Raw genomic sequence first — 23,572 nt, 5'->3', positions numbered from 1 at the left:
TGATATAAATACACAAATTACTATATTGCATGGTAGGGTGAAGAAGAATAAGACGTGAAGCCAACACGGTGCTACAGTAGATTGAAGTAAAGCTAGGAACAATCTGAGTGTGTCATAGGAGTGATGCAAATGGGATGGCTTTATGATGGAGCCTTTGAAAGGTTGATGGGATATTGATGTGAAAAAGGGGAAAACAGTATATCTGTCCATTCATTTAGGATATCTTATGAAGGAAGGATCTCTGACATGCTAGATCAAGGCAACTGAGATATTAATACATACAGCATTATAAGGTATCAGTGAATAATCAAGTCTGACAAAAACACAAGTAATGTTCACTTTTTACCATTCATGTTGTATCTCTCCTGATTATGCTCCCATGATATACTGTATATATTATTGTAGGGTTAGAAGGGAGAAATACTTGTATGAATTTTTATGCATTTGGGAGAATAAAATATGCCAGTTTGGAGAGTTTGTCTTCATTCTACAAAACAACAAGAAACCAAGAACATTTAGTCCAAGAGAGCTGAATGTCCAGAATTGGAAAAGAGAAACTTTAAAATGTGGATTGAGGAGTTGTGGCTGTTGGTGCTGGTAGAAAATAAGAAAGAGAGCAGAAAGAGCTGGGAATATCATGACACTAAAATTCAAAGAGGACTCTGCCAAGTGAAAAGACACAAAGGATGTGAGAGATACAGGAAATGAAATATACCTTGACCAATCCTTCATGTCTGTTCTTCTCACTCTATATTCTCACTTATGGCTAAAGCTCTGTAAATGGCATTTCTTTTCCCTGGAAGACCCTCATTCTTTTGCCTCATTAGCTTCCCAACATCTTTCAGATCTCAGTAAAAACCACTTCCACAAAGCAGGCTTTCGTGATTTTGACACAGCTCAGGCCTCCTTGTTATGTGGACATATGGCATTCTGTGTTTTTCCCTCTTGACATGTTTCCCAATTATGGTACAGCATTTAACTTTGAAATTTACCTCATTTCTGTTTTTCTATTAAAATTTAAGTCCTGATTTACAAAGTCCACATGTGTGCTCTTCACTACTGTCCATTCTTTTCATCCAACAGACCTTCTTTAGGGGTTTGTTCAATGAAAGACTTTTATTCGTGCAGATTAAAATTCCAATGAATTTTGATGCTGCTCTCACAGCATACAGTGAACTAAAACCAATGAGGTCTTTTCTTCCCACCCAAACCCTCATACCCTGATTATTTGGACATAATTACAGAGCTAGAACTGTGGAGGCTTCCCTTGTGGCTTACCTGATAAAATATCTGTCTGCAATGTGGGAGGTCTGGGTTTGACCCTGTGTTGGGAAAATTCCCTGGAGAAGGGAAAGGCTACACACTCCAGTATTCTGGCCTGAAGAATTCCATGACCTGTATAATCCATGGGGGTCACAAGGCGGACATGACTGGGTAACTTTCTTTCACAAAACTGTGGATGCATTTGCTTTTAATTGTTACCCTATTAGATGGAAATCACTGGATGTTCGGTCTTTTATGCCACATACACTAGCCCTCATAGTTTCCTGTCCTAAGATAATGTGATAATCGAGTCACTGACTAAAAGGCTGAATAGGACAGAACTAGAGACAGTGCTCTGAACCTGCACTTGAGTCTACTTTTTACCATAGGATTCTTAACGTCACTAGAGGAGTTCAGTTTCTTAGCTGTACTCTCTGATCATGACAGATTAAAAATACTTTAAGGACAGCCTACAAATCAAATATTCTTACATTGTACACAGACACCTAATACTTCTTCAAAGGTACAAAAGAAATTCACCTGCTTGATGAATTGTTACCTACTTTTCCTAGATGAAAGTACCATCTTCCTCCTTATGGCTTCCTAATTTCATTCTTACCATTTTTATCTGCCTCTCCACATTCTGGCTTATATTATAGTTAATTATCTGAACAACACCAACCCCAAATCCTTTAATTCAGTTCCACTTGGGCTACATGGGTACACCAGCTACCCTGACATTATTTTTATTGAGTATCGAACATGGCAGAAACTGGCCAGCCATTTGTTCTTTCTAAGGTTAAAATCATAATTAAAAACAAATAGTCAGCCTCAGCTATTTTGGATAAACTGACAACTGGACAAAATCTTAACTGTTACTCTGATAATTAAAAACAAATATCCAGCCTCTAGTATTTTGGATAAACTGACAACTGGACAAATCTTAATTGCTATTCCAGATAAAAGTTCCCTTTGTGTTAATGTCTTTCTTTTAGAGAGAGAACTTGCATTCTAGATAGCGTTCAGGTAAATAGAAACAGGACGTATATGTTAGCTGGGAAAATAACCCACTGTTGCAGGAAACAAAGTAGATAAATCACTCATCTTCTGTATACTTAAAGATCCATTTTATTAAGAGTTGGCAGCTCAGACAGTAAAGAGTCCGCCTGCAGTACAGGAGACCTGGGCTCCATCCATGGTCAGGAAGATCCCTGGAAGAAGGCATGTCAAACCACTCCAGTATTGTTACTTAGAGAATCACCATGGACAGAGGAGCCAGGCTGGCTGCAGTCCAAGAGGTCATCAGTCCATGGTGTCGTAAAGTGTTGGACACGATGGAGCAACTACACACAGCAAACTTCTCAAGTTGACATACGGACATTTAGAAACAGTTTCTCTCACTAGTGTGCTTAACTACAACTCCTGGTTGTCAATGGAAGATCAAAGATAAAAATAATATTTCCTAACAGTCAAGTAATTATTTCTATCAATGATTTGTTCTTAAAGGTAAGCTAGAGAAATACATTGTGAAATAGAGCAGATAATGAGAAGGATAAGAGATCCAAACAGGGAAGCTGCTCAACCAATCTATAATTTTCTTTTCGGAATAAAGAACAAACCTCAGTTTGGAATCATGTTTTATACAGAGATTTGCATGATCTTTGTAAAGGTAAAGGATTTTCTGGTCTAATTTTCCTTTTCCAGTTGAGAAAACCAAGCCATAAAGAAATGAAGCTACGTTTTCCAAGTCAAAGTGCAGTTATGCTAGGTTTCTGATGAGAGCCGGTGACAGGCCTTAGGGTTCAGATACTTCATCTTTAGGCTGACAGACTGGAGACTGGGTTACCCAGTAAAGGTGCCATCTTTAGGCTGAATTGCTTGTATATTGAGAAACTTCTTTCTTTGCTCTTAAGGCCCTCAACTGATCGCATACAATCCACAATCTATAGGTTTAAATGTTAATTACCTCTAAGAAAGTATGCTCCCAGGTGAGCATGTCAAAAACTACAATTTGAAAGAAATGTACAGTTCTATGGAATATGTTACCATGTGCCACTTTATTTAGAACTGAATATCTATGCTACCTGTTCCACATTCATGACCTCGGAAGGGAAAACAAGATTGACATTTTTTTTTTTCCCCACTTAAACATGTCCAGTGTTTTAATGCATGCAGGCTGCTCATATAAAATGCCAGAGTCTGGGTGGTTTATAAACCACGTTATTTGTCACTGTTTTGGAGGCTAGAAGTCCAAGATCAGGGTGCCAGCATGGTTGAGTGAGTGAGGCCTTGTCCAGGACATATCCCTAAATAGAAGGGATGAGCAAGTATTTCAGGCCTCTTTCACAAGAGCCCTAAACCCATTCATGTGGGCTCTGCCCTCATGGCCTAATCATTTTCCAATGCTCCCATCTCCTGAAATCATCACTTTGGGGATTAGGTTTTCAACATATGAATTTTGGAAGAACACACGCATTTAGACCATGGCACACAATGAGGAGACTGAGTTGTCTGAGGTAAACCAGTGCCTCATGCATACTGAATGCTCTGTGGTGTTGATAGGAAGCCAAGGACTAAGGAAGTTGATAAGGAGCAGCAGCACCAGGTGGAGGGTCTGAGATGGCAAACTCCTTGATGGACTTCACAACAATATATGAGTGTCTCCAGTGTTTTCCTTGGTTATCAGTCATTGAGGAATCCCCCACTCCTATACATGTTCTTATTTGAAATATGAGTTAATTACTGAGTTCTTAGACAAAGTACCATTTGACCAACATGATAATATATGCATATTAATAAAAAGGCCTTTGACAGATACAAATTTCAGAGTGGAAAGTCCTTAAGACTTTATTCACTTCAGATAGCAATTATAAGTTTGGGGATCTCCCAAGATCATTCTGGCGTTCCATAATCAGCTAGGACTCTAAGAGCTCCCTGAAAGCTGTTATACATGTGGTTATGGTTTATTCCAGTTCTTTGATTTATTTTTAATTTATTATTTATTTTTACTGAAGTAAAATTGGTTTACAATGCTATAAATGTCAGTTTTTGTTGAACAGTGAATAACTTGTATATATATATGTATATCCACTCTTATTTATATTCATTTCTCATGGAGCAACCGACAGGTTCCAGAAAGGAAAAGGAGTATGTCGAGGTTGTATACAGTCACCTTGCTTATCATATTTATATACAGAGTACATCATGAGAACCGCTGGCCTGGATGAAGAACAAGGTGGAATCAAGATTGCTGGGGAAATATCAATAACTTCAGATATACAGATGATACCACCCTTTTGGCAGAAAGTGAAGAACTAAAGAGGGTTAGCGTTAACTAACCCTAACTAAAGAACCTCTCAATGAAAGTTGAAAGAGGAGAGCAAAAAATTTGGCTTAAAACTCAACATTCAGAAAAATAATATCATGGCATCCAGTCCCATCACTTCATGGCAAGTAAATGAGGAATCTGGACAGTGGCCGATTTTACTGTTTTGGGCTCCAAAATCACTGCAGATGGTGATTTCAGCCATGAAATTAAAAGATGCTTACTCCTTGGAAGGAAAGTTATGACCAACCTAGACAGCATATTAAGAAGCAGAGACATTACTTTGTCAACAAATATCCGTCTAGTCAAGGCTATGTTTTTTCCAGTAGTCATATGTGGATGTGGGACTATAAAGAAAGCTGAGTGCCAAAGAATTAATGCTTTTGAACTGTGGTGTTGGGACAGACTCTTGAGAGTCCCTTAGACTGCAAGAGATCCAACCAGTCCATCCTAAAGGAGATCAGTCCTGGCTGTTCATTGGAAGGACTGATGTTGAAGCTGAAACTCCAGTATTTTGGCCACCCGATGCAAAGAGCTGACTCATTTGAAAACACCCTGATGTTGGGAAAGATTGAAGGCAGGAGAAGAAGGGGATGACAGAGGGTGAAATGGTTAGATGGCATCACCGACTCAATGGACATGAGTTTGGGTAGACTCCAGGAGTTGGTGATGGACAGGGAAGCCTGGTGTGCTGCGGTTTATGGGGTCTCAAAGAGTCAGACACGACTGAACGACTGAATAAAACTGAAGTCATTAGGTCATTACAGAGAGTTGGGTAGAGTTTCCTGTTCTATACAGTAGGTCCTTATTAGTTATCTATCTTATATATATTAGTGTGTACACGTCAATCCCAATGTCACAATTCATCCCTCGCTTCTTCCCCCTGGAACCATAAGATTATTTTCTACATTGTGACTCTCTTCCTGTTTGTAAATAAGTTCATTTGTACAACTTTTTACTATTCCACATATAAGTGATATCATATGCATTTGTCTTTCTCTGTCTGACTTACTTCACTTAGTATGACAATATCCAAGTTCATTCATATTGCTTCTGTTAGCATTATTTTGTTCCTTCCTATGGCTGAGTAACATTACATTGTATATCTGCACTACATCTTCTTTGCCCATTTCTCTGTTGATGGACATTTAGGTTGCTTCCATGTTCTGGCTATTGTAAACGGTGCTGCAATGAACACTGATATGTTTAGTCACTTAGTCGTGCCCGACTCTTTGCAAGCCCATGGTTTGTAGCCTGCCAGGCACATCTGTCCATGGGGGTTTTCCCTGTGGACAATAATAGGCAAGAAGATTGGAGTGGGTTGCCATGCCCTCCTCCAGGGGATCTTCCCCACCCAGGAATCGAACCCAGGTCTCCCGTACTGCAGGCCGATTCTTTACCGTCTGAGCCACCAGGGAAGCCCTGATGAAGCAAGGAACACTGAGGTGCCTGTCTTTACAAGTATGATTTTCTCTTGGTATATATCCAGGGGATTGCAGCTTTTTAAAAGATACAGATAAAAAACTGCCCAGGAAAAGGCATATAGGTTAAAGGAAATGTGAAACATGGAACTTGGTTTCCTCTTCCCAGTGCGTCATGGGCAGCTCTGTGCTCCCAGCACCGATGTGCCAGCAGTGAGCACTTGCAGACAGGGGAGCTCACTCCAGGGATTGTGTCCAGAGTTTTTACTGGGGCTCCATCGCCAAGGAATAACGGAGGGTCCTTACAGCTGATCTCAGGCTCAAACCTCTCTAGAGGTGCAGCTGATACTGCATGACCAAAACCCCCATCCTGAATCACATCATTCTCGTGGCCCAAAGTTTTTACTCTAAATCACAGTGTTGACATCCCTATGAGGCTGGCCCAAGACCCTCACAAAAACAAAAGCACTTTTCTCAGTGTCAACCTTTGACACATTTAGTCACACTTTCTCAGAGGAAACAGCCTAGTGGTTTAGAGAGGAGCTCCCAGGAAACAAGGGCAAAGTACACCCTTCCCTTTGGATGAGGCGGAGCCCTTCATTACAGAGCCAGGTGACTGGTTTTGCTTGACAAGGCTCCCTCGTTGTAACTTCACAATATGAAAAGGTGAAGTGACAAACATTGGTCAAGCATTTATCTTCTTCTTGTCTTTCCCTGAATTTTGTTTGTTTGTTTTTTGCATGATCTTCATTAATACCAATGCAAAACCGTGAGGCGGACACTAGTTTGAATGGCATTATGGAGAGAAGTAAAATAAGGCTTGCCTAAAGATTCAGAGCTAGTAAGTGGTGGAATGGGAGAATGTACAAGGGCTAAAGGACTCGAAGGTTCATACCTAAAGCCACTATGTTGCAGAGATACCAACAATTTTTTTTAACAATTTTATTTTTTGATTGCGTTGCTAGGGGCTATTTTTTTTAGCATTTTTTTTTTTTTTTTGGTTGCGAGGCTGAGGGACTAATCATCCACTAATAACTACTTAATTATTAATCCTTTTGCTTAAGTGATATTTAGCATCAGAAAGGTCTCCATTTTGCCTTTCTCAGTAAATACTGCAAAGTTTTTTTTTTTTCATATGTAGACAACAACATGTATAAATCAAATGTCATGAATAGTGAGTAGTAAGCAGAGTAGTGTTTGAAGCAGAATTGGAAAAATATAGTGTAAGATATTTAAAATATATAACATAAGATATATATGTGTATATATATGTGTATATAACACTTATTATTTAATATGTGTATATATTATTTTTTAAACTTAGTTTGTTTAAAATGTGTTGTACAGCCATGTGAGTCAGCCATAAGTGTACATATACCCCCTCCCTATTGAGTCCCCCACTTGCACCCCGTCCCACTTCTCCAGGTGGTCACGCAGCACGGGGTGAGCTTTCTGTCTCATACAGCCACTGCCCACCAGCTGTCTGTTAACATTTTACACATGGTAATGTACTGTGTTTCAATGCGACTCTCCCAATTCAACTGCCCTCTCCTCCCCTTTGTGTCCACAAACATGTTCTCTGTCTGTGCCTCTGTTCCTTCCCTGAAAATAGGTTAACCAGTGCCATTTTTCTGGATTCCATATATACATTAACATACAATATTTGGTTTTCTCTTTGTGACTTACTTCACTATATATAATAGGCTGTCCTTTCATCCACCGCAGTTCAAGGGAACCAAATTCGCTTCTTTTTAAGGTTAATTAAAATTCCCTTGTATAGATGTACCACAACTTCTTTATCCATTCCTCTCTCAATGCAAATCTAGATTGCTTCCATGCCCTGGCTACTGTAAACACTGTTGCAATGAATTTTGGGGTACATGTGTCTTTTTGAATTATGGTTTTCTCAGGATGTATGCCCAATAGTAGAATTTCTAGGTCTTATGGTAGTTTTGTTAGGACTTCCCTGATGGCTCAGCAGCCAAAGAATCTGCCTGTGATGCAGGCGACACAGGCGATGGTTCAATCCCTGGGTCAGGAAGCTTCTCTGGAGGAGGAAATGGTAACCCACTCCAGTATACTTGCCATTTCCACCTACCCCTCTGCCATAGTGCTGACCCTCATTTACATATGTATTAGAAAAGACTTTCCCTTTCTATTAACTTTAGTACCATAGCTATCATCTGACATGTTCACCTTTTATTTTTTGAAGAGAACACAGGTAAGTTCCACTCTCTTAGACAGCACCAATTATACAACACAATTTTATCAGTTATAGTCATCATGCTACACATTAGATCCTCAGACCTTATAATTTTCATATGTTAAAATGTATAACCTTTTACAAACCCGTTCCTATTTCCTCCACATTCCAAGCCCTGGCAATCACTTTCCTATGCCATTTCTGAGTTCCACCTTTTTATTTGTTTCTTTTTTAATGCCTAAATAATATTCACATATATATATATATCACATCGCATTGTTTTAATCTCTTCACCTGCTGACAGATACTTAGATTGTTCCTATAATAGGTTGTTTCTGGGCTACTGTGATGGAGGAGGAAATGGCAACCCACTCCAGTACTCTTGCCTGGAAAATCCCATGGACAGAGGAACCTGGTAGGCTGCAGTCCATGGGGTTGCTAAGAGTCCGACAGGACTTCACTTTCACTTTCACTTTTCACTTTCATGCATTGGACAAGGCAAAGGCAATCCATGTAGTGTTCTTGCCTGGGGAATCCCAGGGAAGGGGGAGCCTGTTGAGCTGCTGTCTATGGGGTCGCAAAGAGTCGGACACGACTGAAGTGACTTTGCAGAAGCAGCAGAAGGCTACTGTCAATACTGATGCAGTGAATATGGGAGTACACATTTCTCTTTGAGATAATTATTTCATTTCCCTTGAATATATATTTAGAAATGAATATGTATCGAGAAGTGTGAAATTTCATGAGAAACTTCCTGAAGATATTCCATGGGAGTTGCATCAATACATTTTCCAACCAATAATTCAATAAGACCTCCATTTTCTACACATCCAAAATCACACTTATTTCTTACTTTTTGGTAAAAGCCATTTAAACAGGAGTGAGGTTGTATGTGTTGTACTTCTGATTTGCACTTCCCTGATAGTGATGTTGAACATCTTGTCATATAATTCTTGGGCATTCTGTATGTCTTATTTGGGGGGAAAATTGTCTACTCTGTAAAAAAATAATATGCATTTGGTATACTTTATTTGAATATATAAAACTAAGTTACCTATGCATACACCAAAAGAAATGACAGATATAAAATAATTCCAATTATAATTACATCAAAAAAAATAAAATTCTTAGAAATAAATTTAAGGAATGTGTTGAAAGATCTATGTATGAAAATATTCAAGACATTCATGAAAGAAATGTTTAAAAGACACAAAAGGAAACATATTTCATATTTATTGACTGGCACGAAAACATACACATAGATCAACAGAAGAGAACAACAAAGCCAGAAAGAAACACACCCATGTATTGTCAGTTAGCTTATGATAAAGGAGCCAAGAATATCCAGTGCGGAAAGGACAAACTTTTCAAAAATGGCACTGGGAAAACTGGATAGTGCTATGAAAAATCAAAACTGTATCCCTGTCTTTTAGCATACACAGAAATCAACTAAAAAGGGATTAAAATGTTGAACATAGACTTTAAGCGATTAAACCCCTAGAAGAAAACATTGAGGTAATCTTCTTGCCATTGGTCTTTGCAGTGAGTTTTTGGGTTTCACACTAAAAGCAAAGGCAACAACTGCAAAAACAAACAAGTGGGACCACATCAAACTCCAAAAAAGGATCATCAACAAAACCAAATGGCAATTTACAAATTGACAGAATATATTTCCAAATCATATATTTCATAAGGGGTTAATAGTCAAAAAAAAAAATGAGACATACAACTCAAGGGCAAAAAAACCCCAATAATCCAAATTTTTAATGGAGCATAAGAAAAGTAAGAGTTTCAATAAATCTGAAGATTAGGCTGTAATGAGAGACACAGCAAGGTTTTGCTGCTAGAACCACATAAACCTGTGCCTTCCTGGCATTACTTTCTTCATCTCCACTCACGTGTTTGACATTACAGTTCAGAGTGTACATTCTTCAGTCAATAGAAATCACCCCACAGTGAGCTATAATATATACCAAGTACAGCCTCACAGGGGGAAAAAAAAACAACTAATATTTGCATACTTACTAATGAGGCATATCAAACGGAAGGAAATTTCCAGAGCTGACCACTCCATTGTTTTCTATATTTCATTTCACAATTGAGCCACCTACTAAGGAAAATGAGGGAAGAGACCTCACTAATATATCGATAGAAAATCAGTTTCAAATGGGAGCATTAATGGATTATAATTTGGAGGTAATTTATTACTAGTGTTGAAACTGTAGTCCTTTTGATTTTCTACTGCATCGGGATACTAATTTATTATAAATATTAATAGCAACATAGGGACATATAGTACTAAAGTAATAGTGAATAGAGAAAGACATAGAATACATTAGCCAAGAAGTGAAAGTATGGGAAGTCAGCAATGGTAGTAAAGTAAAGGGCAGTATTGCCTTGAGAGGCAGGAAGGTTCTCAAAGTTTCTCCAAACACCAAGAACGAGCCAGATGTGAGGAATTAGCTTTATTTGTAAACCAGAAACTCTACCAAGGAAATTTAAGTTCATAAAAATATTACAATGCTAAAACCCACAATTTAGACAGAGAATAGGGTAGGGTATGGTATATAGACATTCAAAACTATTTGGTGCTTAGTGCATCAGGCACTCAAGGACCACCCTCACTGAAGTCTTTCTCTATTGCTCAACCTAAAGGTACCAGCATGGAGAAAGAGATAGCTCTACTCCACGGGCAGTTGAACCCTACATTTATGGCCTAGTGGCTTTCCTTAAGAAGCATTTGATGCAGCAGATTTCCTCCATACCATCCCATCTGGCTGACTCCCACGGGCATCAGGAGTCCTCACCCTGGGATCATTCCACAATCCCCATGGCCTCAGCTCCCAGCTTCCGTGGACACCAGTGGACTTACAACCCTGTCCGAGGTATGAAAGGCTGCAGCATGGCTTGTCTACGTGGTTCTCACTCTGTTCAGACGGTCACAGGTTAATTAGTTCACTCCCTAACAGCTTCAAATGACTCCTCCATTCCAGTGGACGGCCATGAATGCGGGGATCTCTCTCCTGCGCATCAACTCCCTCACCCCCAGATGCAGGCTGGTCCCACTTGCTCTCCTCCTTCTTTCCCCTCCTCCTTGTCCCTTCTTTCCTTTGTCCTACCGAGTTCTGTGTGGATCCGGATATTCCTTCTCAGTAGTCAGGGATTCCTGCCAGTATTCACCTGGTCTTCTGTGAGAACTGCTGTGTCTTTAGACCTTCTTGATGCATCGGTGGAGAGAGGTGTACCTCACTTCCATCTACCCCTCCATCATCTTGTCCACCACCGTTTGTGGATGTATTAGAAACAAGCTTCCCTTTCTATTAAGTAACATTGCCATCACCACACATGTTTAACTTTTGTTTTTTGGTGAGATTACAGGTAAGTTCCACTCTCTTCTGTTGAGTCAGTCATTCAGTTTTGTCCAAATCTTTGTGACCCCATGGACTGCGGCAAGCCAGGCTTCCCTTTCCATCCCCAACTCCCAGAGGTTACTCAAACTCATGTCCGTTGAGTCAGCATGCCACTTGATGATGTCCACTCTCTCAGAGATTTTTTTTTTTTTTGAGATTCCTTACAATTGAGATCATATGGAATTTTTCTTTCTCTGGCTTAGTTTACTTAGTGTAATGGCCTCCAGTTTCATCCATGTTGCCATAAATGGAACGATTTCTTTATTTTTCCAATGGCTAAGTAATATTAACCTATATGTGTCACATCACATTGTTTTAATCCATTCACCTATTGAAATGGTGATACTCAGGTTGTTACTATATCAAGGTTACTGTGAATAATGCTGCAATGAACATGGGGATACAGATCTCTCTTTGAGAAAATGACTTCATTTCCTTTGACTGTATATCCAGAAGTGGGATAATGGATCACATAACAGTTCTCTTTTAAATTTCTTGAGGAATCTCCATAGTATTTTTCCATGGGAATTGGACCAGTATACATCCCTACCAACAGTGCATAAGCACTCCTTTTTCTCCACAACCTCCACAAGATGTGTCATTTCTTACATTTTTGGTACTAGCCATTCAAACAGGTATGAGGTGATATCTCCTTTGCATTTGATCTGCATTTCCTTTGATTATTAGCAATGCTAAGCATATTGTCGTATACCTCTTGACCATCTATATGTCTTATATGTGGGAAAATGTATATTATGTTATACGAAACTCTATTGCCTACCTATATATCAAGAATGAACTATCAGAAACTTGAATAAAGCAAACAAGCCCATTTACTATTGCATCACAAAAAGATAAAACAGAAATTGACTAAAGCAAGGTGATGAAAGATTTGATACAAAACCTTTAAAACATTGATAAGAGAAATTTAAAAAGAGCTAAAGATATGTAAAGTTAGCTTGTCTGTTCAATTTGTTTTTTGAGGTAGGATTTGTGTTACTATGACCTTCGCTCTTAGAATTGGTTTTGTTGCATCCTATAGGTTTTAGATCATCATGTTTTCATCATACTTTGTTTCTAGGAATGTTTTGATTTCCCTTATTTCTTCAGTAACTTGTTTATTATTTAGAAATGTGTGGTTGAATCTCCATGTGTTTGTATTCTTTAAAGTTATTTTTTTCCCTATAATCTATATCTAGTCTCATAGTGTTGAGGTCAGAGAAAATGCTTGATATAATTTCAATTTCCTTAAATTTACTGAGGTTTGATTTGTGACCCACAATGAGGAAAATGTTCCATGTGCACTTGAGAAGAAAGTGTATTTTGCATTTGGATGGAATGTGCTGAAGATACCAATTAGGTCTGTTTGCTCTAATATTTCCTTGTAGGCTTATGTTTCCTTATTAATATTCTGTTTTGTTGATCTGCCCATTGGTACAGGTGCGGTGTTAACATGCCCTACTATTATTGTGTTACTGTTAATTTCCCCTTTTCTGTCAGTTAGTGTTTGTCTTATGTATTGAGTTGCTCCTATGTTGGCTACATAAATATTTAAAATTGTTCTGTCTTTTTCTTGGACTGACCCTTGATCATTTGGTAGTGTCTTTCTTTATCTCTTGTAATAGTTTTTATTTTAAGGTCTATTTTTTCTGACATGCGAATTGCCAATCCGGCTTTCATTTGATTTCCATTTGCATGCAATATCTTTTTCCATCCTCTGACTTTCAGTTTGTGTGTGTCTGTAGGACTGAAGTGGGCCTCTTGTAGACAGCATATATATGGGTCTTATTTCTGTAACCATTCATCCAGTCTGTGTCTTTTGGTAAGAATGGGAGAAGATAATAGCAAATAAAACAACTGATAAAGGATCACTTTCCAAAATACAAGCAGCTCAAACAAGTCAGTCATCAAAAACAAAGACAAGTGCTGCAAAAATAAACTAGTGAGACCACATCAAACTCAAAACCTTCTGCATAGTAAAAGAAGCCATTAATAAAATTAAATGGCAACCTTTGGAATGAAAAAAAAATTGCAAATCACATATTTGGTAAGGGCTTCATATATAGTTTATATAAGAGACTCATGCAACTCAGTGGGAAAAAAAATCAAACAACTCAAATTATTAACTGAGCAAAGGAAGAGTGAGTGATTTGAAAAATCTGAAGATCAGACTGTAGATGAGACACACTGTAAGCTTTTCCTTCCAGAACAAAAGCCTCTGTCTTCCTGGCACTGCTTTCTTTATTTTCAATCACCTGTTTGGTGATTTCAGTTCACAGTATACATCCTTCACTCAATAGCAATTACCGTACACTGAGCTGTGTGCTATGAATTGTTCTAAAAACCATAAAAAACCATAAAAAACTAATAATTACATACTTAATCTTGAGGCATCTAAAATCCCAGGTGATTTTCAGAGCTTTCCACTCCATTGTTTTCTACATTCTATTTCAAAATTGAAACACCTAGTAAATTGTGAGTAGGGGACCTCAATAATACATGGGTAGAAAGTCATTTAAAACAGTGAGAATTACTGGATTATAATTTGGGGGACTTTATTGTTACTAATACTATTGTAATTTTATTACCTTTAATTCTCTGGTATATTAGATTGATATTTAGTCAATGTAGTAATACAGACACTATGGAGAACAGGGTGGAGATTCCTTAAAAAACTGGAAACATAACTGCCAGATGACTGAGCTATCCCACTACTGGGCATACACACCGAGGAAACCAGAACTGAAAGAGACATGTGTACCCCAATGTTCACTGCAACACTGTTTATAATAGGCAGGACATGGAAGCAACCTAGATGCCCATCAGCAGATGAATGGATGAGAAAGCTGTGGTACATATACACAATGGAATATTACTCAGCCATTAAACAAGAATAGATTTGAATCAGTTCTAATGAGGTGGATGAAACTAGACCCTATTATATAGAGTGAAGTAAGCCAGAAAGAGAAACAGCAATACAGTATACTAACGCATATATATTGATTTTAGAAAGATGGGAACAATAGCCCTGTATGTGAGACACATAAAGACACAAAGACATAAAGAACAGTCTTTTGGATTCTGTGGGAGAGGCAAGGGTGGGATGACTTGTGAGAATGGCATTGAAACATGTATACTATCATATGTGACCCAAATCGCTAGTCCAGGTTCAATGCATGATCCAGGGTACTCGGGGCTCGTGCACTGGGATGACCCAGAAGCATGGGATGGGGAAGGAGGTGGGAAGGTGGTTCAGGATGGGGAACACTTGTACAGCCATGGCAGATTCCTGTCAATGTATGGCAAAACCAATACAATATTGTAAAGTATTTAGCCTCCAATTAAAATTAGCAAAATAAAATAAAATTGTGATACCAACATAGAGACACATAGCACTCAAGTTACAGTAGATTGAGAAAGACAAAGCTTATGAGGCATGAAGTGAAATCACAGAAAATTAGCAATGGTATCAAAAAAAAGGGGGCAGTATTGCCTAGAAAGAAAGAAGAGATCTCTAATTTTTTAGAGATAACATGAACAAGCCAGATGGGAGCCAACCAGCTTAAGCTGTATACCAGAAACTTCACCAGAAGGAAAATGCACTTCATAAAAGTATGCTGATGCTAAACACCAAAATCCAGACAGTAAGGAAATACGGTAGGGTATACGTAGATACTGACAACTACTCAGAAATATAGACATGGAAGCAAATACACTAATGAGCATCAGAAAAATCAAAGCACAAAAGGGTCTGAAAGTAAATCGTAAAAGAGACTTGGTAGTCTGATCAAAAGAATAAGAGGATCAAATTAGACAACCAAAATAGAAAGACTTGTGCACATGATAGAACTAGAGAATGCTCAGGAGAGAAAGTTTCGGACCTAGTGGACCAGCGAACAGATCCTCCAGCATCAGGAACAGAAACCCTGGGCAGGACACATGAATGTACGCTTCTGGGAACAGCCTCAGTTTCAAAGTTTGGGCACTATACCGCCTAAAGGCGAACACAGACAAGGATTATAACTTGCTATGACAGTGAGTCACAGACAATAGTGTTTGTTAGTTTACTTTTCTCATTCAACTAAAAAGTTAATGAATCACTAAGCAATGGTAATTGACACCTTCAGTTTCCAGTCAGATCCTCTTTAGTCATACAATGGATATCTGAACCTGTTATATGGTCCCCAGTAACAGTTTTAATGTTAAATTTATTGATTTTTAATTGAAGGGCAATTCCTTTACAATACTGGATTGCCAAACATCAACATGGGTCAGCCATAGGTTTACCTATGTCCCGTCAACCTTGAACCTCCTCCCCACCTTTCTTCACATCGCACCCCTGGAAGTTGTTACAGAAAAATATGGAAGGCTTCACACATTTGTGTGTCATCCTTGGGCAGGGGCCATGCTAATCTTCTCAGTATTATTCCAATCTTTTTAATATATGTGTTACCAAAGCAAACACACAAATAACACTTTAAAAGAAAAAAAAAATCATATAGTTAGTCATCAACCAACAAATGATCAATTATTTTAGGAATTAGGATATTCTGCTACATTTACTGCCTGTTTTATAACTGAATTTTATAAGGTCCAAAGTTCCATGTAGGAATTAAACATATATTTATTTGTAACACATGTATACATGCACAGAAATATATGCACACAAATACGTCTATGTTATACAAGCTATTATTCTCCTTGCCTGTCACAATAAGCTCTTTAGTTGATGAGAGAGAGAGTCCCAAATTTCTCCAACTTATATATCTTCTTTTTGAGAACCACTTCTTTGGTTTTCACCACCTAATTTTAAATAACCATTTTATTCTTAGGTACCATGCCCCTTTAAACTAACTAAGAGCAGAGAAAACCTAGTAAATGCTGATATCTTATCATTAGTTAAATTACCACTCTTCTGGTAAATTGGAAAAAGAATCATGTTGAGATCTACTCAGGAGGATGAAATCTCTATTTTATCATTTCTCTTGTCCAAACTGATTCTTGCTCACTTCAGTCTTAAATTCTGCTTACTTACAGAGGACGCACAGGAAAAGTAATTTTAAAGTCATGCTTGCAAGAGTCTATGATTTTATGCTTTTGTTGGCCAAAGGTAGGGCCAGGAATAATTTCTGAAATATTTCAATACATCATGGAAGCCTGAAGGTCTAGTTCTCCTATCAAAGTGGAGATGTTTGGAGATGGTTCGAAAACTCAGCCCCATGGTTGTCAGGACGTATCCCGACCAGACAGATGGATTTTCTCCCTGAAACATCACAGTCAGTAAAGGCCAGGCGTGTCCGCAGAGCCAGTGATGGGGGCCTGGGTGCTGAGAGGTAAGATTCTTGGATGACCATCTGGAGATTTACCTGCCATTTTCTCAAAGAAACAAATGTAATAAGAAGATTAAGGATGCATAAAAGTGAAGAGCTGTCAAGTTGCCTAGAAGCAAGTGTAACCAGGAGAACCAGGCCCCCACACTGATAATTGTCAAAGACTTTAACAGTGAGTGTTTTGTAGACAGAGCAGAACAAGTGGATGAAACCAGTGTTCTAGGGTCACTGCTGTTTTGCAGTCAAAGACAAAATATTTTTCTCTGCAAGCAGAGTCATCACAGCTCCTGATGTGGTCCTGGTTACACACATGCAGACCGAGAGCCCACAGGCATGTGTGATGTGACGTCAGGAAGTGGATAGATGACTGTATTGGTGCCCAGTCACCTCCAACTGCTAATAAAGGGACCAGGGAAAATTATTTCTCCTTTCCAAGACATTGCATCTTCATTAACATAACTTGATGTTCACAGTGAAGATGAAGGCTATCTCACAGGGTTATTGTAAAACACAGATTTTAACATGTTTTAAAGCTTTTGGGAAAATATCAAAGACATGCATGGGGTTAGGAAGGTGAGTTAGCAGATCCAAGGTACAGTACCTTTTTCTCTTAGTATTCTCTCTGTACTCAATAGTAGCGATCAATCAGTCATGTGTTTACTCTTACCCCAGCGTGATGTAAACCACACAGATCAACTGTACACTTCTTGTCATTTCAGTGTCTAAAATTCAAGCACTAGTCAATGTAGAGTGAAAAAATAACACACTCCTAGAGGGCCTCGCTGCTCAGAGTCTGCAGAGTCCCAACATTAAACTGTCTTAAAAGAAGGGCCTAAATACTCTGACTCAGATTTAAGTTCCAAATGTTTGCAGAGCACAGAAGTACTTCTGGGAGCAATACAAAAATGCAGAGAGTAACCTTCTTCTACAACTATCTGTGCAAATATCATCATCCATCTAAATTTACACAGAAGGCGCTCCTTCTTCCCCACCCCAGCTCCTACAGCACCAACTCCTGCTCAGAGCAACAGGGAAAGAGAAGGCTTCCCTCCACAGGATGGATTTGATAACCTCAGGTGACTAGATCATCAGAATGCCTCATGTTTTTATTTTAGCAGGGTTCTGCCTGCTCCTGCTGCTGGTCATGTCACATCTGCTCCTGTGCCAAGGCAACGTATGCCCGTCCTGCGGTCCTGATGTGTTTGGCGTCCCCCTGAAGTTCCTTAGAAACACGTTTAGCCGTGTCTCCAGGCTGTCCCATGACATGCTTAACCTTTCCACAATAATGTTCAATGAGTTTGTAAGTACTGTGGTGGTGGTCGTTTAGTTGCTAAATCGTGTCGAACTCTTGAGACCCCATGGACTGTAGCCCACAACTCCCAGAAGGTACCTTCACGTAAGTGACTGGGCCATACTGTCCTTTCAACAAGAGGGCTGCATCAGCCTAAATTTAAATAACACACTCTCTAGGTTATAGATGCGGTCAGCTCATAAGTGTGGAAATAGAAGACGACCAGCTTTGTGAAATATCAAAGACTCCGAAGAAGTACAATAAATTTTTCAATTTCCTTTCATTCATTTCTCTCTTTAAATTTCTAAAATAAAAGATTTTGTATTTGTCAGCTAGGAATGCCGTAAAAGAATACAATAGACTCAGTGGAATAAACAACAGAAATTTGTTTCCTCACAGCTCTGGGGGCTAGAAGTCCCAGATCAGGGCACCAGCAAGGTGCGGTTCTGGTAAGAACTCTTTCTTCCCAGGATGGCTTCTCCGTGCGTCCTCACACAGGGTGGGGGGTGGGGAAGACAGACAGAGGAAAGGACACACAGACACAGAGACAGAAGGGAAAATTCTCTGGTGTTTCGCTTCATGGAGACACTAAACCTATTGGATGAGTCTTCCACCCTAAGACCTCATTCAACCTTAATGGGCTTTGCTGGTGGCTCGGATGGTAACGAATCTGCCCACAATGGGAGGGACCTGGGTTCTATCCCTGGGTCTGTAAGATTCCCTGGAAAAGGGAACGGCAAGCCACTCCAGTATTCTTGCCTGAGAAATCCCATGGACAGAGGATTCTGGTGGGCTATAGACAATGGCGTGCCAAAAAGTCGGAACCCTTTTCAAAACACAGTGCCTTGGCAGTTCGGGCTCTAACACATGAATTTGAAGAACACACATTCAGTCCCTAATACTACCTGACAGAAAGCATGTTTAGGTGGGATTGGGGAAAATGAAGCATGGTAATTCTGGTACTTCAGTATCTCTCTGGGCTTTCTTCTCCAGGCTCAGAGTAAATAGCCAATAAATGAGAACTGCTCTGCAGTGAACTGGGTGGATGGAACATGTTAAACAAAGCTGAATCCTGGTCACAAAAACGATTATTGGTAGTTTTTTTGATGCTACAAATTATTGCTTTAAGAATTGCAGTGAATAGGTTTCGTGCTACAATAGAAGGGGAGTTTACAATTGGAAACATTTATTCTTTTTCTGATTAAGGTATATATAACTCCTATGTTAATTCTTTTATGTCAATCAACGAGAACACAGTAGAGCAGACAGCTAATAAAAGGCGGTGCTTTTTTGACTGTTCATTTTTTTTTCACCTCTTCCAAGTAATCTCTTGAAATGTTCATAACTTCCGCTAAAGATTAGTTTTTCTCTATCAAAGTGTTAACTAGATTTTTCTTCTCTTATTATTCTCAGTCCATTGCTTAGTATTTCCTATAACTTTAGGCCGTTTTTTCCAGGATGTGTCATTTTGTCACCATAAACAGCAATGTATTCTGCATCTTGAATGAACACTAACCTTTTTAGTGAGCGTGTTCAGAGATAATTCAGAGTCATTACTGTATTAGTCCTTATAAGGGAATATATTGGTTCTAACCCACACAAACAAGAGATTAAATGGTTAAATATATGTGCATCCATGCATTCTAAGTCACATCAGTTGTGTCCAACTCTTTGCAACCCTACTGATGTAGCCCAAGAGGCTCCTCTGTCCATAGGATTCGCCAGGTGAGAGTCCAGGAGTGTGCTGCTGTACCCTCTCGTGAGGGATGCTCCTCACCAAGGGATCTAACCTGAGGCTTCTTGTATCTCCTGCATTGGCAGGAATGTTCTTTACCACTACCGTCACCTGGGAAGCACCAAGTATTGGTACAAAAGTACTGTATTTGGTTCATATACTAAAAAATAGAAAAAAAAAGATAATGACAAAATAAAAAGGGAAAAATTTGAACTTAGAAATGTTAGATGTAAAATCATTTTTATAGAGACAATACATAGAAAAAGTAGGAAAAGAATGACTTTCAAATTCTGTGATGCCCCTCTGATAAAAACATTACATATCTATAAAACATGTTAATGTTCTGGTAATGGGCTCATCTACTGAATGCCCAACATCCCTAACTAATTCCCTGATCACTTTCAGGATGAAAAGTATTCCCAGAGTAAACCAGATTATATCAGTGCCACCAGCGACTGCCACACCAATTCAATCCATGCTCCAGAAGAAAGAGAAAAAGTCCAACAGATGAACGTGAGTCTTTCACCTGGGTTTTTCACCAGATCAAATGAGACTGTATGTAGCTTACCAAGCTTCAGGTTATTAGAGGTAATGGCAACTGTACATGCAGAAAATGTTGGAGGAACTGTATGCAGCTGAAGAGAAATTATATTATGCAGTTGATGAAGCATGAGCAAAATCAAGGGATGACTAAAGATCTGTAGTAGCAAAATCAACAACAGATCTATAAATTGTCCATGCAGACAAGTTTAGTTCAAGCAATGCATTAGACACAGGATTGCAGCTATTATTCTGTACAAAATCATGAAATGAATGGGACATCCATGTGTAAAACACAAGATTGCCAAATTTATGAATATATAAGTAACACACCCCAGTATTGAGTAATCCCCATTACTAGTGACTCGTATGTGGGAGTCCTATACTGCATCACTATAGCCAGCGTGTCTGCCTTTCAAAGCTATCCTGATTCTGCTCTTTCTTCAATGACACCTCCTTCATTTGTCACTCTCAATGACTCCTCTGTCACCATTTATTTTTAATTTGTAAGTTTTCCCCACAAAGGCCTATATAACATTGCTTTGCTTCTCATGGCCACAACAATTGCCTCTGTTCTCAGGTCAATACAGGTTACATATCAAGCCTCAGTGATTACTGGCAGCTCCAAATTTTCACCATTATAATCTCTCCTTTCCGATTTCCTGCATTATCCTTCATCTTAACATTATTTAAAATATTTTGACATGCATCCCCCCTTAAAATTCTATCTTTTCTCTCTACAACTTTCTTAATGATATCAGCATTCTTTTCCTCTGTTAAGCTCATTAATAATAAGGATGATCAAGTAAAGGAAAAGTTCAAAAAGGAGGAGGACAAGGGATTTTTCAATAAGCTTGAATTTAAAGTTTATTGAGAGTTACTACATGGCCATACATTTTACTAAGCACTTTATGTGCATTACTATATTTCATCCTACTTAGTTCTCTGTTCTTTACCACTAAAACAGTTCATGTCTATAATGAAATCAAGCATACTAACTAGAGATCTTCAGCCTCCTGGGATCTACATGCTCAATTCTACTAGTAGTAGTGAACCTGGGGGGGAAACCATCCATTGTAAATCCCACTGATGCTGTTACTAAAGACAACGCTGTGCCATTTTCTGCCCGGACACATGTCAACAAGACAGACTCTTCTGATACCAGCATGGGGGCTGGCGTTGGGATCAACTGAGGAAAGAGAGCCTGTTTGGGAATGTCATGTCTTCTTCATTGTAATATTGTAAAACAAATTACCAACCGAAACTCAATACAAATGACTCATCTGATTCTTTAATACGAAAGAATCACTGGTGACAATGATGTGGGCACAGGTAGAATGCCTCTTTCCTGGGTCAGGTACTGCAGGCACATACTGACTTGTCAAAAAATACTTAGATTTCTCTCAAGCAAATATACAAACATAAAAGACCTCACTCAGTGGGTGGTAGAATTTCAGAAGAAAAAAGAATATTCTTCATGTTATAAATTAAAACTCATCAGAAGAATTAATGCCTAAAGTAAACCAAATTGTTAATAATTCAGTGAAGTGTGAGCTAACACTTACATTTTATCATTTTGCAACTTTTACTACCTTCAAAAATCTCTGCATACACATAAGAATTAACAGAAGTCTTGTAGGTCAGCTGCTCTGAGCAAAGATCACATGTTACCAAAACCACTGAATTATGATTATTTTAATGAAGCTGTTTCTTATGTTTGCTTAGAATGAAGACCTTACTAAGTGGATACTCACCTTACAGTACCTCTGGAATGGTCCTCTGTATGATCTAACGCATGACCTGCGGTTTGAGAACGACCTCTCAGATACTATTCTATCAAGTGCCAGAGATAATTTTAAAAAATTATTTAAATTGCAAACAATTTTAGAGAGGCGATTCAGCCAGGTGAGCATCCTGTAGAGGGCTTTCTTGCTTTGTTGATGAGTCTGTAATGCATAAGGAGATTTGAAATATCTCATTTTGTAAGAAAAAGATTCATGATTTTACATGCTAGACTGCTACTACATAAAGCAGGAGCCTAGTCATTCATAGTGATAGAGTCTACTGTAAAGGAATCAGAATTTCACTGCAATTTTTCTCATATGCAGCCTTCCCTGCATTGCACACAATTCCACTGAAAGCTTGCCTTTTCCTAGGCACAGGTGGTTGAAATATTTTCAAGAGTAAGAGAACTAGAGAACAGAATGTCCAAGCTCAGCATTTTCTTCAAAGTATCCCAGGACATCTGCTCTTCAAGTTCCACTTGTCTTCTTTCTCTGTTCTTCTCAAATCAAAGGATGACAGTGGGAAGGAAAAAAGAGAAAGTTAAAATTAACTTGAGTTATGTTTCTACTTTTTAGATTCCTAATTGTTTTCTCAAAGGCTGGCTCCAAAATCCATATCTAGAGAGTTTTCTATTCGTATGTCTTCCCCAAATCTTAATTTATACTTACAAGGGTCAAAGATAAGCAGATAATGATAAAATGAATAAAAAGTCATTTTCTTTTGGGTATTCAGATTGTTGATCCACTCAGATTGGATATGACCAAGAATCCCATTTACTGGTCAGGATACCGATCCCTGGTGTCCAGCGATGAAGATATGCGTCATTCTGCATTTTATAAACTGTTCAAGTGCCTGAGCAGGGATTCCCGTACAGTTGACATGTACAGCAAGATCCTGGCCTGCCGAATCAGCGACGAGTGCTAAATCCACATCCATCTGATCCAGCTCTGAAATGGTCCTAATGATCTATCCCATAGCAAGCTTCTTTGAAATTTACAGCTTTTTCATGCATGCTCTGTGAAATGGGTCTCCTCTTAAAAAATTAAAAACAGACTCTGTAGAGATGTCAAAATCTCAGAGGGTAATTTGTTAACATTTCTTATTTTCATTTAATTGAAAATCAAAAGAAAATCTACCCCTATAATTGAGAGAATGAAGCTCCTGAAACTGGAGCCCATTATACAGAGTGAAGTAAGCCAGAAAGATAAAGACCAATAGAGTATACTAATGCATATATATGGAATTTAGACAGATGGTAATGATAACCTT

At 38.7% G+C, this 23,572-nt stretch overlaps 1 protein-coding gene and 1 non-coding gene across 2 annotated transcripts; one reads left to right on the top strand and one right to left on the bottom strand.

Annotated features, from left to right (window-relative positions):
* The first annotated feature begins 11,042 nt into the window (after positions 1 to 11,042).
* On the top strand, positions 11,043 to 23,227 carry LOC122697827 (placental prolactin-related protein 3-like). The gene is made up of 5 exons (XM_043908824.1): positions 11,043 to 11,097; positions 18,071 to 18,252; positions 20,384 to 20,491; positions 22,244 to 22,423; positions 23,036 to 23,227. The coding sequence occupies exons 1-5, from the start codon at positions 11,043 to 11,045 to the stop codon at positions 23,225 to 23,227; spliced, it is 717 nt and encodes a 238-aa protein (XP_043764759.1).
* On the bottom strand, positions 15,978 to 16,087 carry LOC122697860. Its single transcript, XR_006342193.1, has one exon. It is a non-coding gene; the product is annotated as a U6 spliceosomal RNA (small nuclear RNA).
* Positions 23,228 to 23,572: the final 345 nt, after the last annotated feature.

The sequence above is a fragment of the Cervus elaphus genome, chromosome 7 (genome assembly GCF_910594005.1).
Source record: "Cervus elaphus chromosome 7, mCerEla1.1, whole genome shotgun sequence".
In the NCBI taxonomy this organism is placed as follows: Eukaryota; Metazoa; Chordata; class Mammalia; order Artiodactyla; family Cervidae; genus Cervus; species Cervus elaphus.
Note: the sequence above shows the minus strand (reverse complement) of the source record. Positions and strands in the feature narration are given on the sequence as shown.

Bases quoted from the DNA above. Each gene is read 5' to 3' on its own strand.
- LOC122697827 (XM_043908824.1), top strand. From the start codon at position 11,043: ATGGCCTCAGCTCCCAGCTTCCGTGGACACCAGTGGACTTACAACCCT. The intron at 11,098-18,070 runs GTATGAAAGGCT...TTATTTTAGCAG, and splicing joins GACTTACAACCCTGTCCGAG to GGTTCTGCCTGCTCCTGCTG. The intron at 20,492-22,243 runs GTGAGTCTTTCA...ATGTTTGCTTAG, and splicing joins AAAAAGTCCAACAGATGAAC to AATGAAGACCTTACTAAGTG.